General features: G+C 39.3%; 1 protein-coding gene across 2 annotated transcripts in view; it reads right to left on the bottom strand.

Annotated features, from left to right (window-relative positions):
* Positions 1 to 458: 458 nt before the first annotated feature.
* Positions 459 to 13,134, bottom strand: part of pdss2 (prenyl (decaprenyl) diphosphate synthase, subunit 2) — a 32,656-nt gene continuing 19,980 nt past the window's right edge. The window contains exons 4-8 of one of the 2 annotated variants that reach the window (XM_007575712.2): positions 10,448 to 10,522; positions 9,638 to 9,820; positions 7,577 to 7,708; positions 5,993 to 6,028; positions 459 to 2,483 (exon numbers count right to left, since the gene is read on the bottom strand). In XM_007575712.2, coding sequence (XP_007575774.1) covers positions 2,328 to 2,483; positions 5,993 to 6,028; positions 7,577 to 7,708; positions 9,638 to 9,820; positions 10,448 to 10,522 — 582 coding nt within the window. In that variant the 3' untranslated portion in view covers positions 459 to 2,327. The remainder of the gene's footprint in view (positions 2,484 to 5,992; positions 6,029 to 7,576; positions 7,709 to 9,637; positions 9,821 to 10,447; positions 10,523 to 13,134) is intronic. The other variant, XM_007575721.2, reaches the window with a different exon arrangement.

Below are 13,134 nucleotides of genomic sequence, written 5' to 3'. Positions count from 1 at the left end.
TCTGACATTCACTTTCTACAAACCTTTGAAGTTTTCCCATCATCAGGATTCAATCAAACTTTTCCTTTTCTTTTTGCAAGATGGGACTGATTATCAATTACTGCTTTCTTTGCATCATAATATTTCCTAATCTCTCCTCACTTTGGTTAAACTACCGGTCATGTGAACAGCGGATTGAAGGGGCTGATAAGAAAAGGTTGATAAAACAAGAGGAGGAACTTGATTGCTGAAATTCTCTCTCAGAGGGAAAAAATAGGGAAGCATTTTACTTTCAACTGGAACCCAGCAGTTTGAGTCATATCTAAAGAAACGGTGCTACTAAACTAGCTCCCATTTTCAATGTTTTGGAAAAATAAGAAATTATGCACAGTGTAAATTTCTGGCCTAAAGCAGATTTTCATTCTCTTGTTCTTCATTTCCGTTTTTGAATTTTCATCGTGAAGCACTTTTTTTTTTTTACTTTAAAAAGTGTTTTAGAAGTAAACTTTGCTTTCTTACTTTTCTTGAAAACAGTTGATCTCAGTTTCGGAGTTGTTAAAAGGAAGTACAATATAGCAAAGTACTGAAACTGTCCCAACATTTATAAAATATGTTGCAGACACTGAATGGAAAATGAGAAGAGATGCAGCAGTCAAGTGGCCAAAGATTATTGCCTTTGAGATTTTGACTTTTGCAGATTTTTGGCTAAAATACTGAAAAATCACTTTTTTCTCATCTAAATAATTGCATAAAAACTAAGAAATTGAACACAGCAGACATCAGCTTAAACTTTGATGCACTTATTTTTCTTCAGTACATCTTTAAACGTTTGATAAAAAGACATGGTCTGACACATACACGAGAAAATCTGCCAATTGGTTCATTTTCTGGTGGATTAAAAACTACCGGTAGTTCCTGTATCAAAGAACCTCTGCACAATTTTTTCTCTTTTAGTCATAAAGTAAGAAAAAAAACTGATATTGGTTGAATATCAGAGTAGACACTTTGGACTTCAAGGAAAACTAGAAATTGGAAAAATCCTGGTAGGTGCATCTCTAAAAATTACCACATGGGCAGCGTATCTTTCTCCATTCACTGTTACCGTTCTGCCTAAAACATTGAATAAAGGCCACTAGTGGAAGGAAATCTTAATAATAAAATTTAAAAGACCAGGATAAAGTTTTAAAATGATCTCCATTCTTATATTTATTATGTTTTCTTCGTACCTTTTCAAGTTAAATACAAGCTGAGTAACCTGTAAATAATTACATTCTGCGTTTCTTTTACAGGAGACAGACTTTTCTTCCCCGTCCCCTCTTCGTACACTCTGTCCTTCAGGTGTAGCTGGCGTGAGACGGACAGCTGCCAGCGGTGGCCTGGTTTCACACCTTAGCTGCGCCTCCTCCGCCCCCCCATTGCCCTCCACAGACAGCAGCCTGGGAAACCACAGGCCACCAGGCTGGCGCCAGTCTGTACGGCTTAGAGCAGGGCAACCGGCCCAATCAATACCTCTGCATTTCCTGTCCATTTGCTCAGGTCTCTTCATTAATAATTACTGCTTGGCGGAGCTTCAATGCGCTCGCTGGCTGGTCCATAGGGGAGAGGTTTGGGTGACCTTTCCCCGCCCCTGGGTTGCCTCAAATCTCTCTCTTGCTCACACGCACACACACATACATACAGACAGATAAACAGGCATTGAGACTGACATAACAAGGCAACGTTGATGACATTACAACTCCTGATTCACCCGAGTCGAGCCTCTGCAGTAAAGCAGTTCTTTGCTGCGTAATTGGTAAAACAGGACCTTTTTCCGTAGTGAAACTCCTCAGTTTGGCAAAGAGTAAAATTTCAAGCAGCTGCAGTTTAGAACATCAACTTTGCACTAACAAATATGTTAAATAGTTAAAAAAAAAAAGAAAAAAGAAAACAGGACATTTTTTGAGAGTAAGTACTCCTTAATGCCTCACTTGCTGTTCATGGCACATTTTCCAGATGACACTAACAATTCATCAAAACATCTTAAATGATGTTCTGCCCTGTATGTGGCTGTGCTGATAAGCCAGGTAACAATAAAGAGACAGTTTTTTTTTCTTTCTTTAAAAAGCAGTCTGCCGGTAAATTTTCTCAGGGCAGGAGAGGGGGAGTATCGGAGCTGCAAAAACATCTGGCACGAAGCCGGAGTGATGAGTTTTTATTCGATGATGAACAGTTATAGGAGTTTCAGAAGAAAAAAAAACACGAAGACGACGTCATGGCCAACCCAAGACTCTCTCAGGCCTCCACAGAGGAGTGTGTCTCTGTGTGTGTGTATATATCTGTGTGTAGGTGTGTGTGCGCGCGAGCTTGGGTCAGAATTTGTTGACGGCCGAGGCGATGTTCTCCAGGGCGGATCGAGCCTCAGAGGAGGGGAAAGCCTGGATGGCCTCCAGAGCCCTGTTGCTATGGTAACGGCACAAGTCCACCGCCAAGCTCACGCCTTTCTCCGACTTCACCGCTGCCAGGAGCTGCGGAAGGAGGGAAAACAGGCATTAGTTTGTCACGTCTGTGTCAGCGCTGCCACTGTGCGGCTGTCAATGACTGTACGGGAAAAGTTAGTTTGCTCTTAAAGTCGGAGCGAGGCCGTTAGTTTCCTCTGCGCAGACACGAACGCACCGTCAGCTGGGATGCAGGGTTCCCTCGTTTATCTGTGAGCTTCAAGTTGGACTTTTATGTTGTTTGGAAAATTGAGCCTCTTGGCTTTCATATCATCTGACTAATGATGCTTCATTTCACTATTGTATAAAATATAAAGTAATGAACCAAACTCTTGCCAAGTGTGACTACAGATCTCTTCTGTTGTGAAAGTGATCATTTTATTTAGTATTCAGGGAAAACAGCTAATCGAACTGACCTGGTCCAACCTGAAAAAGAAATTTACCCTTAAACGTAATAACTGAATGGGCATTTTAAATACCCCTTACTCTCTGTGGAGGAATTTATCCCCCTCTGCTTTGTAAATTGTTTTCTTTCAGCCACATTAGAGAGATTTTCAAGCATAAATGACCCAGACTTTGACTACACCACTTCAAAACTCTCATTTGTCTTTTGAGCCATACAGGGACTGACTTGTGGTGTGCTTTGGATCACTGTGTTGGAGTGCTGTTGAGCTTAAGGTCACAATCTGATTGTTGGAGATTCTCCTCCAGGATGCTCTAGGAAACGAATCTATAAATTAAATTACTGCAAGTCATTCAGATCCTGAAGAAGCAAAGCAGCCCCACATCACCACACCACCTCCACCATGTTTGTAAGTATAATGCTCTTTTTCTGAAATGCTGCCTTAGCTTTACAATATGTGTAACAGGATCCGCACCTTAAGTTCCACTTACATCTAATCTTACTTAATCGAATGTTGGATATTTTAGACAGCTTTTATCTTTTTTTTTTTTTTTTTCAGTCAGTCCTGGTTTTCACACTGGAACTTTTCCTTGGATGTCGTTTCTCTTTCATGTTGTTGAATCATGAATGCTAACCTTAAATTAGCTGCTGTTCTGGGGTTTTTTTATTGACCTGTTGAGATAATCATTGCTGCCCTCTTGGAATAATTTTGGTCGACCCTCCATTGCTGGGAAAGTTCACCAATGTTCCATGTTTTTATACATACTCTCACTGGGGCCACGTTGCTTTGGATAAGAATTAGAATTTGAAAACTGTAGTTTGTATTTATCTTTGTTCAACATTAAGATTTGTTTGGGGATTTGATACTTTAAAATGTGACAAAAAAAAATATCCAAAAGAAATCTGTAATAAATACTTTTTTTTACTTCAAAATAACGCTGCTTAGTTTGCACATCACATTTCCTCATTCCAACATGTTTAAGTGGAAGACATCGAGTTCAATAAGCATTAACAGCAGCTTTGAGTCTGTAGTTTTTTGTTTTTTTTTTCTAGCTGTGCGTTCCTGCTGCTGCACTGGGACATCTTTTTGCTGAGGGCGTTTTGCCTCATGAATTCTGGAAGTGGAAAGCCCCCGTAGGCCTTCCCTTAAGAAAGAAGAAGTTAAATAAAAAAATAACTGTAGGAGCTAAACTCAAAACATCCTGCCTGCTTATTTATTTAAAAAAAAAGAGAAAAAGATTAGCTTTCTACATGCATTTCGTACCATCCTGCCAGCTACCTTTGTTTCTTTCTGCATCAGTTCCCTGATGCTTTTATTCCCTGAACTCTGCTGTTTGGATTAAAGGTCCAGCTCTTGTCAGAAACTAGAAAAAAGGAAGACGAAGTCTTTTCAGCATCAAAACCCTCCAGCCTGTCTTGGTGATTTTGATATTCAGCAGAGGCACCTGGGAATATCGTAGCGTATATCGCGCTGCGCAGCAAACTGCAGCAGGTGATCTGCCCGCATCCAGTCCAGTCATATAATCTGGATAATCGACGTAAATAAACACCTAAAAACACAGCAAAGTAAATATTGCTTTTCTAAACTTTTTAAGTTGAGAAAATCCTCTAAGTGTGTGCAACTAGTTTCAACTTTCAGCCAATCGGAGATCTCTACCTTCACAGCAGTGTGCTCCTGTATTTTTTCCAGCAACAACTGCTGGACAGAATCCCTTCCCTTTAAAAAACAAATAGAATGGAAACGAATGGAATCGAATGTAAAACATTAGGCCCGTAATTACAGAAATAACACAGCTTGTAACTAAAAAAAAAAAAAAAAAAGAACATGGTGGTGGCAGTACCACCGCAGCATATGTGAAAAACACAAAAGAATGGCTTCATGAGAGAAAACCAATTCTGAAAGAAAGTCTGTGGGGGTAATCTGAAGATGGTTATGGAGAAGAGGCATCCTCTCTTTGTGTGTTATGATGGAGTTAGACGATGTTTGCAAAGAAAAGCGGATAAATACGACCAAAGGCCACAACCAAAAGAAACCCCAATGCTGAAATTAAGATGGTTTAAATGATTTGTGTCATATATTTACATTTTCCCTTAGAATATATGCTAATGCATGTTATGTTCAAATTAAAAGACTAAATAAAAACCTAGAAATAATTGATCCTTGTCTAATTTTCTTCTGCAAAACAAAAACCTGGTATTATAACGGGCTGCGTACACTTTGTTTTTATCCAGTATATTTTTTTCTCTTTCATGCCTGGATTTACAGCAGACAAAACTCAAAGGACAATTGAATAATTTTAGGAGTAATTTAAATTCTAAAAACCACAGTTTTTGAGATGCATATTTTTTTCATTTCTGGGCCAAACGTATCAGGGGGGGAAAAAAAGAAAAAGAAAAAAGAGAGAGCGAGAGGCCCAGCATTTCCCGTTGTCCCAATCGGGGTTACTCAAGGTCTGTTACAGTTTTTCTTTGGCTGCATTTTTACTCTTCTGCTGTTCATTAAAAGAAAGTATCTGCTTTTGTTTGCTTTGTATAAGTAAGGAAAACCAGCCTTTCAGAGTATCTTCCTTCAACTATTACCACAAGCATAATGAGAAATGTGGTGAATCTACATAGTTTTCTTCAGAAGGTGTCTTTGACTTCTTAACACACACAAACAAAGGCAAAGTGTGGTTCAATTTAAGAAAATCAGTTTCATTTCTACAACAAAAGTCATGCAGATATTTCTAGGTAAATCCACAACATTAATGTTTTCTCCTCCCCAGCTTCCCTCCTTGGTTCCCCTTAAAAACTTCTCTCCTCTTTTCGGCTGAAGGAGATTCTCTCACAATACCTCTGTCTCAGAGCCTCGGTGTCTCCTCCACAAATAGGCCTCGGTAACCAATCCGTCCAGCTCTGGTTTCAGACGGGACCAAATAACACCCCCTCCCACCCCTCCCAACGTGCCCCAGACCCCTCCCCTCTGTTGCTTTGGTCCCACTCTGGCCTCACACGTTGACTTTGGAAAGGCGATTTCCTAACTTCGACGTGAGTTGCAGTGAAAAGACATCCAGATTGTTTCTGGAAATGCTCAAAGAGGTGAAAAGGGTGAAAGTGAAAAACAAGGCGTGATAGTTAGTTGAAAATTTCACCTTACCTTACTATAATCCAACTGGTTTCTCAAGGTCTTTGCCTTGGAGACAAAACAGAAGAGTTCATTTTATTACATTTTTTGGGTCATTATAAACTAAATTGCAAATTTCATTAAAAAGAAAATAAAAAAAAGCCTGGAAGGCAATACGTTTTCTTTCTTCAGTGATGTATGCAGGTGTTATTTCCTCTTTTTACCCCCTTTTTTCACTTCTGTTGGGACTGAACATCGCTACTAGATTGTGACGCAATCTCTTTAAAAACAGAGAGCAGACTGCTCATAAGTGTTAACACTGCCACTTCAACAGTGCTTTTTTCTATGTAAATAAGAGATTCAGACAAAAATAGACTAGGGGTTTAAAACAGGGGCAAGAAATCAAATGATTCCTTCATTCAGTGCAGATTTAGTGGAGATTTTTTTTGTCCTTTTTAAGCTGCTGGCTACATGGGAGATCTGCAAATTCTTATTTTGAGGTCATAAAATGTGATTTTTTAATTTTTAAAAATCTTTGATGTGTAGTAGATATTTTCTCATGTATTAATAAATACAGTAGTAAGATCTCTTCTCTCTATGACTACAGCTGATTATGGAGGTGATATGTTGCTTTATGCTGTTATGTTTTTCATTTGAATGTGTCTTTCTAAACTTCTATTCTTTAGGACTCTTCTTTGTTTGTGATTCAGATTTAATCTGGGAATTCCTAAAAGTTTTTCCTACTAAATATCACACTTTCATTCTCCTTTGGAATGGCAGCAGATATTTCTGCAACTGTTAGGTTAAAATGTAGAATATGCAAAAGGATAATGGTTGAACAAATGAATGGATAAATGAAACTTTTGCAAAGGTAGCCAAGTCTAAACATACAAATATTTTCCATTATTTTTCCTACTTATCTCATCTACACCTTGAAAATATGTCAAATCTCGCAATTTTTTCCAGAAATTTTTTCCACCAGCTTTTAAATCCCTTCAGTGAAGCTTTTCATTTCTTTCCTAAGTGAATTTTGAAGCACTGTCACTGTCTTTCTGTTACCACATCCAGTAAAACCTTCAATGTACAACCAGAATTACAGTTCAAACAGCTTTTAAATTATTCTGTTGACAAAAAGATGAGGAAATCAAAAGATTAGTACATTTTTAGCTAAATGTAGAATATGTTAGTGCAATTATACTTTGGTGGAGGCATTCTTGAGACTTCTTTTATGTATATTTTTTAAAACACTTACAATACAGCAGTAATAAAAAGTAAAGTATAAAAGTGATGGTGCTTAAGTTTCAAGCCTTTTGATTTAGTGACAAAAATTGATTTCCTAATTTAATTCTAATTAAAAGTTTAAAATTTCCACGACAGAATCTGACTCTTTGGTGCAAAAACCAGCAGCTTCTCTTCACTGCATTTAAACTCAATGGGATTAGGAAGCATTAGAGCAGCTGGATTTAACGCTTTGCTTCATCTCTGTGAAATAAACAAACTGAGATCACAGCTGACTTGTGCAACCTAATTGCGTCGTGATTTTTAACTTAATTTTTTTTTTTACAGGAGATGGTAAGAGTCACCAGAACCGCTGACAGTGTGGCTGACATGTTTTACCTCCTGGAGCTGCTGGTGCCACTTCTCCTTCCCGACGATCTGACGGTGGAAAACCACCGGGGCGGCGCTCAGGCTGAATGATGTCATCGCTCCCAACCTGCTCTTCACAAACGGCTGCAGGTCAGAGTTCAGCTGCACAAAGGTGGAACACATAAACAGTCACTGATGCTGCTCCGCAACATTCAGGATACCAATTACACCGTCACACTGGAGGGGGAAATAAGAAGAAGAAAAAAAAAAAAGTGGTTGAAGTGACATTTGGCTAGCTTACACTGGGAGAGGTCCTGCTAATGAGCAGTGGGGTGGACACTTTGGTGAGGGACAACAGTCCTGATGAGGACAGTTCTTCCTTTTAAGAGCTCATTTCAGCGTTCACCATGCTGTGACTCCAGCGTGCTGCAGAGGCCCCGCAGATCAGCAGCTGCAGGGAGCCTCGGCAAGAAACGGCAAACCACTGCAGCACTGTGCATAAGGTCGTCCAAAAACTACTCAAAAAGAACAAAGTTTGTGCTGACATAACATTCAGGTTCAGTACAAAACAACCGTCTGGAGCATCCTTCCTAATTTCTGTATTTCATCTTTTTGCCTGCGTCCTCTTTCTGCAATGTTTCTTGCCAATTCAATTCCAGTTTGAAGCATTTGATTAACACAGATACAGTGAAACTAGAGGAGGGCCAATTACTCATGCTTTCAGACATTTCTGCTCCATGTGGATCGGAAGCTCATTTAGTCTTTTGCTTTGATATAACTTCATCACAGTCACAAAAAAGTACATCTGTCACAGGAGGGATAAAGCTTGCTAATAAAAAAAAGGAGAGTGTTAACGAAAGTGAAACAAAATTAAAATGTATTCAGTTTTCCGCACCAAATTTGTTACATTTCACAGCAAACATATTTATACCCATTGAGCTCTCCCCCATTTTGTCATGTTACAAGTACAAACCTCAGCAAATTTTATAAGGAAAGACCCCAAACATACAGCCAGAGCTACAATAGAATCAAAGCCTGGTTATGTGTTTGGACGGTCCAGTTAAAGCCCACATCTAAATTAGAGACGCACAGATCCGATATCTGTATCGGTGCTCGAACTGAAAAAAATTCCAGGTAGGGAATCAGTGACGATGTGCCATAAGTTCAAATCTATTCAGTCTAATTATATTCTTTGTTCTCTGAGCGACATCAGGATTTGTTGTTTATTTTACATTACATCTAGAGTTCCTAATTGAGCTTTCTGAACTATTTGAAAGGATTTCTGCAGTTTATTTTTGTCAATTTCAGTTTATCTGTTATTTATCTACATTGGCTGTTATTTTTTGAATTGCAGTGACTGAATAAATTAAAGTTGTGCTATTTGTACATCTTAGGAGCAGAACTATCGCATACATTTTTTATTCCGTTCTTTTATGTTTGTTCTTGGAAAAAAAAGCAAGAAATGTTTTAAGTCAACTCAGCATTTTTTTTTGTATCGGATCAGAATCGGCCGGTACTAAAGCTCAGTGAAAAAAGCGGATCGATGCGTCACTAATCTAAATCAAATTGAGACTTTGAAAATTGTTGTCCACAGCCAATCTGACTGATCTGGAGGAAATTAGCAAAGAAGAATAGTAAAATGTTTACTATAGTAGAGACATACGATATTACAAGTTTACAGATGTAGGTAATGGTGGTTTTGCAGACCATTAATTCAGTGGAAGAAAAACAAATCCATATAAAACTTTTCAGGTTCCTTCCACCAAACACTTATCCAGAATTGTGTGTTATGTCATAAAATTTTTCTATAAGCTACACTGAAGTTGGTGGTTGGTATGTGACAAAATGTGAAAAAGTTCAATATTTTCTCAAAGCACAATACCTAAATGTGTACTTTTTATTAGATTTATTTTTATTTTGTTAAATAACCTCTTTCCAAGTCTTCAACCATATCAGATTTCTTAATATTTTCCTTCCAAGTTGCCAGGAATTATTTATTAAGGAGGAAAAAAAATCACATAAACCAACACAAATTCAAAAGATTCAATAAAACATTCTGTTTGGTTACTGTTTTCGTTCCCTAACACTTGCCTTGTGACCCAGCGACAGGTGTTTCCCGTAGAGGTAGGCCAGTCTTTGGGCCTCTCTGTCGTGCTTCGCGAGCTGCATGGCGGCCTGGCAGCTCTTGGCCAGCAGCGCTCCGTGGGACAGAAACGCCTGGTCCTCCCAGGGCGTCGTGTCCACGCCGTCGCCGAGACCGTCGCCGAGACCGTCCTGCGGGGCAAAAAGTGGCAGACGCTTCAAAGTTCCCACAGACGAACACACAGTTCCTCAAATCCAAACAAGACATTTCACTCAGGCTTTTCACACAAATCCTAAAGCCAAAAGATGAACACCGCAGAGGAGAAAACAAATCCTCTAGAAGTCATGTTTACAGAAAAAAACTGATGTTATAATTTCTACCCTTTTCACTAAATTTAACAAAAGAAAAAAACATGTAGGCCGAGGCAGAGGAAGGTAGTTGTGAATGCAGAGCATTACCTAAAAACAGAGTAATTATGGGGAAATCTATTTCACTGCAGTCTGACAGCACTGAGGTCAATTTGAATTAAGAAAGTCCGTCTTGATTCATTATTTATCGGGATGTCTTTTCCTACAAGCAGCTGGTAGCTCATAATGTCAGAACCAACCAAGGGGAAAGACTCACTTTTTATTCAAGTCACTGATCTAGTCTGAGATTTATGACCTTAAAGCACCTAAAACGTGAAAACACCTTTATTTATTTATTTTTTTTTTTTGAAATTTAGAATTTTTTTTTCTAAAAATAGCTGAAAAATGTGAGACAAAAGCAACAATTAGACCAGCTGTTTAGTGTCATTTTCTCAATAATGACGGATTTACCTCAACATTGTAGTAATTCTCGTAATATATCCCTTGGACTAAATCCGCGATGGCACTGGAGATCAGTTCAACAACCTGCCAAACAGAAAAAAAAAAAAACATAACTAAATTCTTCAAACACTGTAAAAATGTTAGAAAAACTTACATACATAAATTGAGTTGATCCCGGTTGGAAAATGTTCATAGAAAGTGTTTCATGAAGTCTAGGATGGACAGCTAAAAGGTAAATCGCAGCTTGATTCGCCTCCTTTCTAAAACTGAAGCCGAGGAGATGAATAAAGACATCAAAAAGGAAAATAAAAAGCTAATAGCGCTAAAGAAGATGACTTACAAACGTGTCCTAAGGCACACTTGATGTCAACCAACATTAGAGACAGAGGAGAAATATCAATTAGTAGCATCTTTTCAGGATTTATTTTAAGCTTCAGATCAAACTCCTACAAAGTATTGCACGTCTAATTAATTTAGCTCGAACCTCATGGTCCGTTAGAGGGATTTCACTAAGAAGCAGTGTCTGCATGTGATTGTCTTAGATTACAGTTTGAATCAAAGATCTCAACTTTGATTCAACATTCACACACAGAGGAATCTGAACTACTGAGTATCTCCCTCATTATAAATCACTAACAGAACAGATTAAACTAAAACGGAGACATAAATGAGGTCGATCAACACCGATCCGCTAATCATGCCATCCATAACATTCGCAATTAAAGCCACAATTTCTCCTGTGATTGAATCGGGAGCGCCTGAACAGCTGGTTTGGAGGATTAATCTAAGGTGAGGTGTGCTGGGCGCCAGGTGAAGCGCCGCTCAGCTGCTCATTACCAGACCACAGGGTGGAGAGGTGGGGTTTCTTCTGGAGATGTCACAAAGCACTCCCATGTCTGCTTCCATTCATCATTATATTTTGAGTTTACAAAAAGTACATCTGCGAGAGCCAGATCAACTTTCTGTCCAATTCAAGGCAGAGAAGCGATAAGAGCTTCCAGAGAAGCTTCTCTCTTCTTCTTTCCCTCCTTTTCTTTTTCCACAGCAAATACAGACAAGATAAAACCTAAAAGTAATGTCTTGTGCAAGTAATGTATGTGCAAGGCAGAAAGCATAAACTGTCAATTCGAGTTCATTTACTTTTACAGTAAGGTTCCTAAAAAGCTAGAATGCCAAACTGAAGCCAGAAAGGACAATAAAAAACTAAATCAGTGTTCAGGACTCTGTTAAAAAAGTCAGTGACATTCATAATGTCAAGATAACCTACTGTCTAAAAGTGATTTAGTTCACAGCTTGAGGCACTTAAATACCAAAGGACTCCAGGCCTCCACTACCGACCATCGTCGCCACAGCAACGATTCAAAACTAAAGCTTTTTCAGCTTCAGGGTCAGTGGTATGTCTGGAGTAGGAAGAATGAAACATGCAGGGAAAAGATCAATAAAAAAGCATGGTGGTGGCACAGTGATGCTCTGGGACTGCTTTGCTCTCCAAAACCAGCAGAATGTAGAGAGCAAGATGGATTCAGTCAGGAATCAGGAGGTCCAAGGCAGAAATGTGACGCTGACTGGACGATCCCACTGACATCCTGGAAGATACTAGAGGGGCCACCACTGTTTCCCGACTTGAACGCAGCTGAAACTCAGAGGTCACAGCGCCAAAAAACCAAGAATATAAAAGAGCTGGAGGTGTTCAGCCATGAGAAGCGGGGTAAGGTTCCTCAGGAACACTGCCAGAAGCTGCTGTCTGCATCTGAATCATGGTGAGGTCAGAACAGCAAACTGCTGCTCATCATGAAGGGGTTGAATACTTCTTAGAGTGCAGTAGTCAATCAGAAACAGCTGCTAACTTGAACTTTTGGCCAATAAACCTCATTTGCAAGTGGGGTTGTATATTTTCCAAATTTAAACAGCATTCTCTATCAAATGTAGAACTTTAAACTCCAAGATTTCCAAAAACTTGGCAATATTACCAAATCTATTTTGCTCCAGACACCAACAAAAGATGAAAACAATAAAACACACCTCACTCACACTGAGAATGGCTAGCTTAGTCCTCACTCAGAAACAACGTGCAGCGTTAGGAGTGTTGTTGGTGTGGCCTGGTAAAGGTTTGTGTCTTCACTGATAAGAAAAGAAGATCACGTCCAGCCAATCAGCAGCTGTGGCTGATGAAGCTACAAACTGGCCAACTCCAAGCAGTCAATTCAAAAAAGAGAAACATGAAAAACATTTTCAACCTCTGGATCCACTGAGAAAACATAAAACTCTCAGTGTAGAAAAGACAGGAGCTCCATCGGTTCATCCCAGACATCCTTGAGTTCATCAGAGAGCTCCAGAGATGTGGCTGCTCAGTCAGGCTCGCAGTGCCCTTTGGGTAACCGTATCCACCGGGGGAAAATATTGAGGGAACCCGAGCTTCCTACCCAGACTTGGAAGGACAATGTGCCTACAGTATTACCAGATGTGGTGTCTCTGCTTGGCGTGCCTGGGGAAGGGGGGCGGACAGAGACCTGTTTTTTTTTTTTTTTTTTTTTAATAAACTCAGTCAGGTCTAATCTTTTACATTACTGTACAACTTTGCTTCAATAAACTGCATTTCAAAATTTGGTCCCATAGAAACTCCATAGGATTGAAAAAGACTTGGCCTTGTTGCTCCTTTAGTTTCCACATTATGAATCTTTCCAGGCAGTTAAATT

Source organism: Poecilia formosa, unplaced genomic scaffold, assembly GCF_000485575.1.
Source record: "Poecilia formosa unplaced genomic scaffold, Poecilia_formosa-5.1.2 Scaffold8, whole genome shotgun sequence".
Taxonomy (NCBI): Eukaryota; Metazoa; Chordata; class Actinopteri; order Cyprinodontiformes; family Poeciliidae; genus Poecilia; species Poecilia formosa.
The sequence above is the reverse complement of the archived record's forward strand: the minus strand, read 5'-3'. Positions and strand labels throughout refer to the sequence as shown.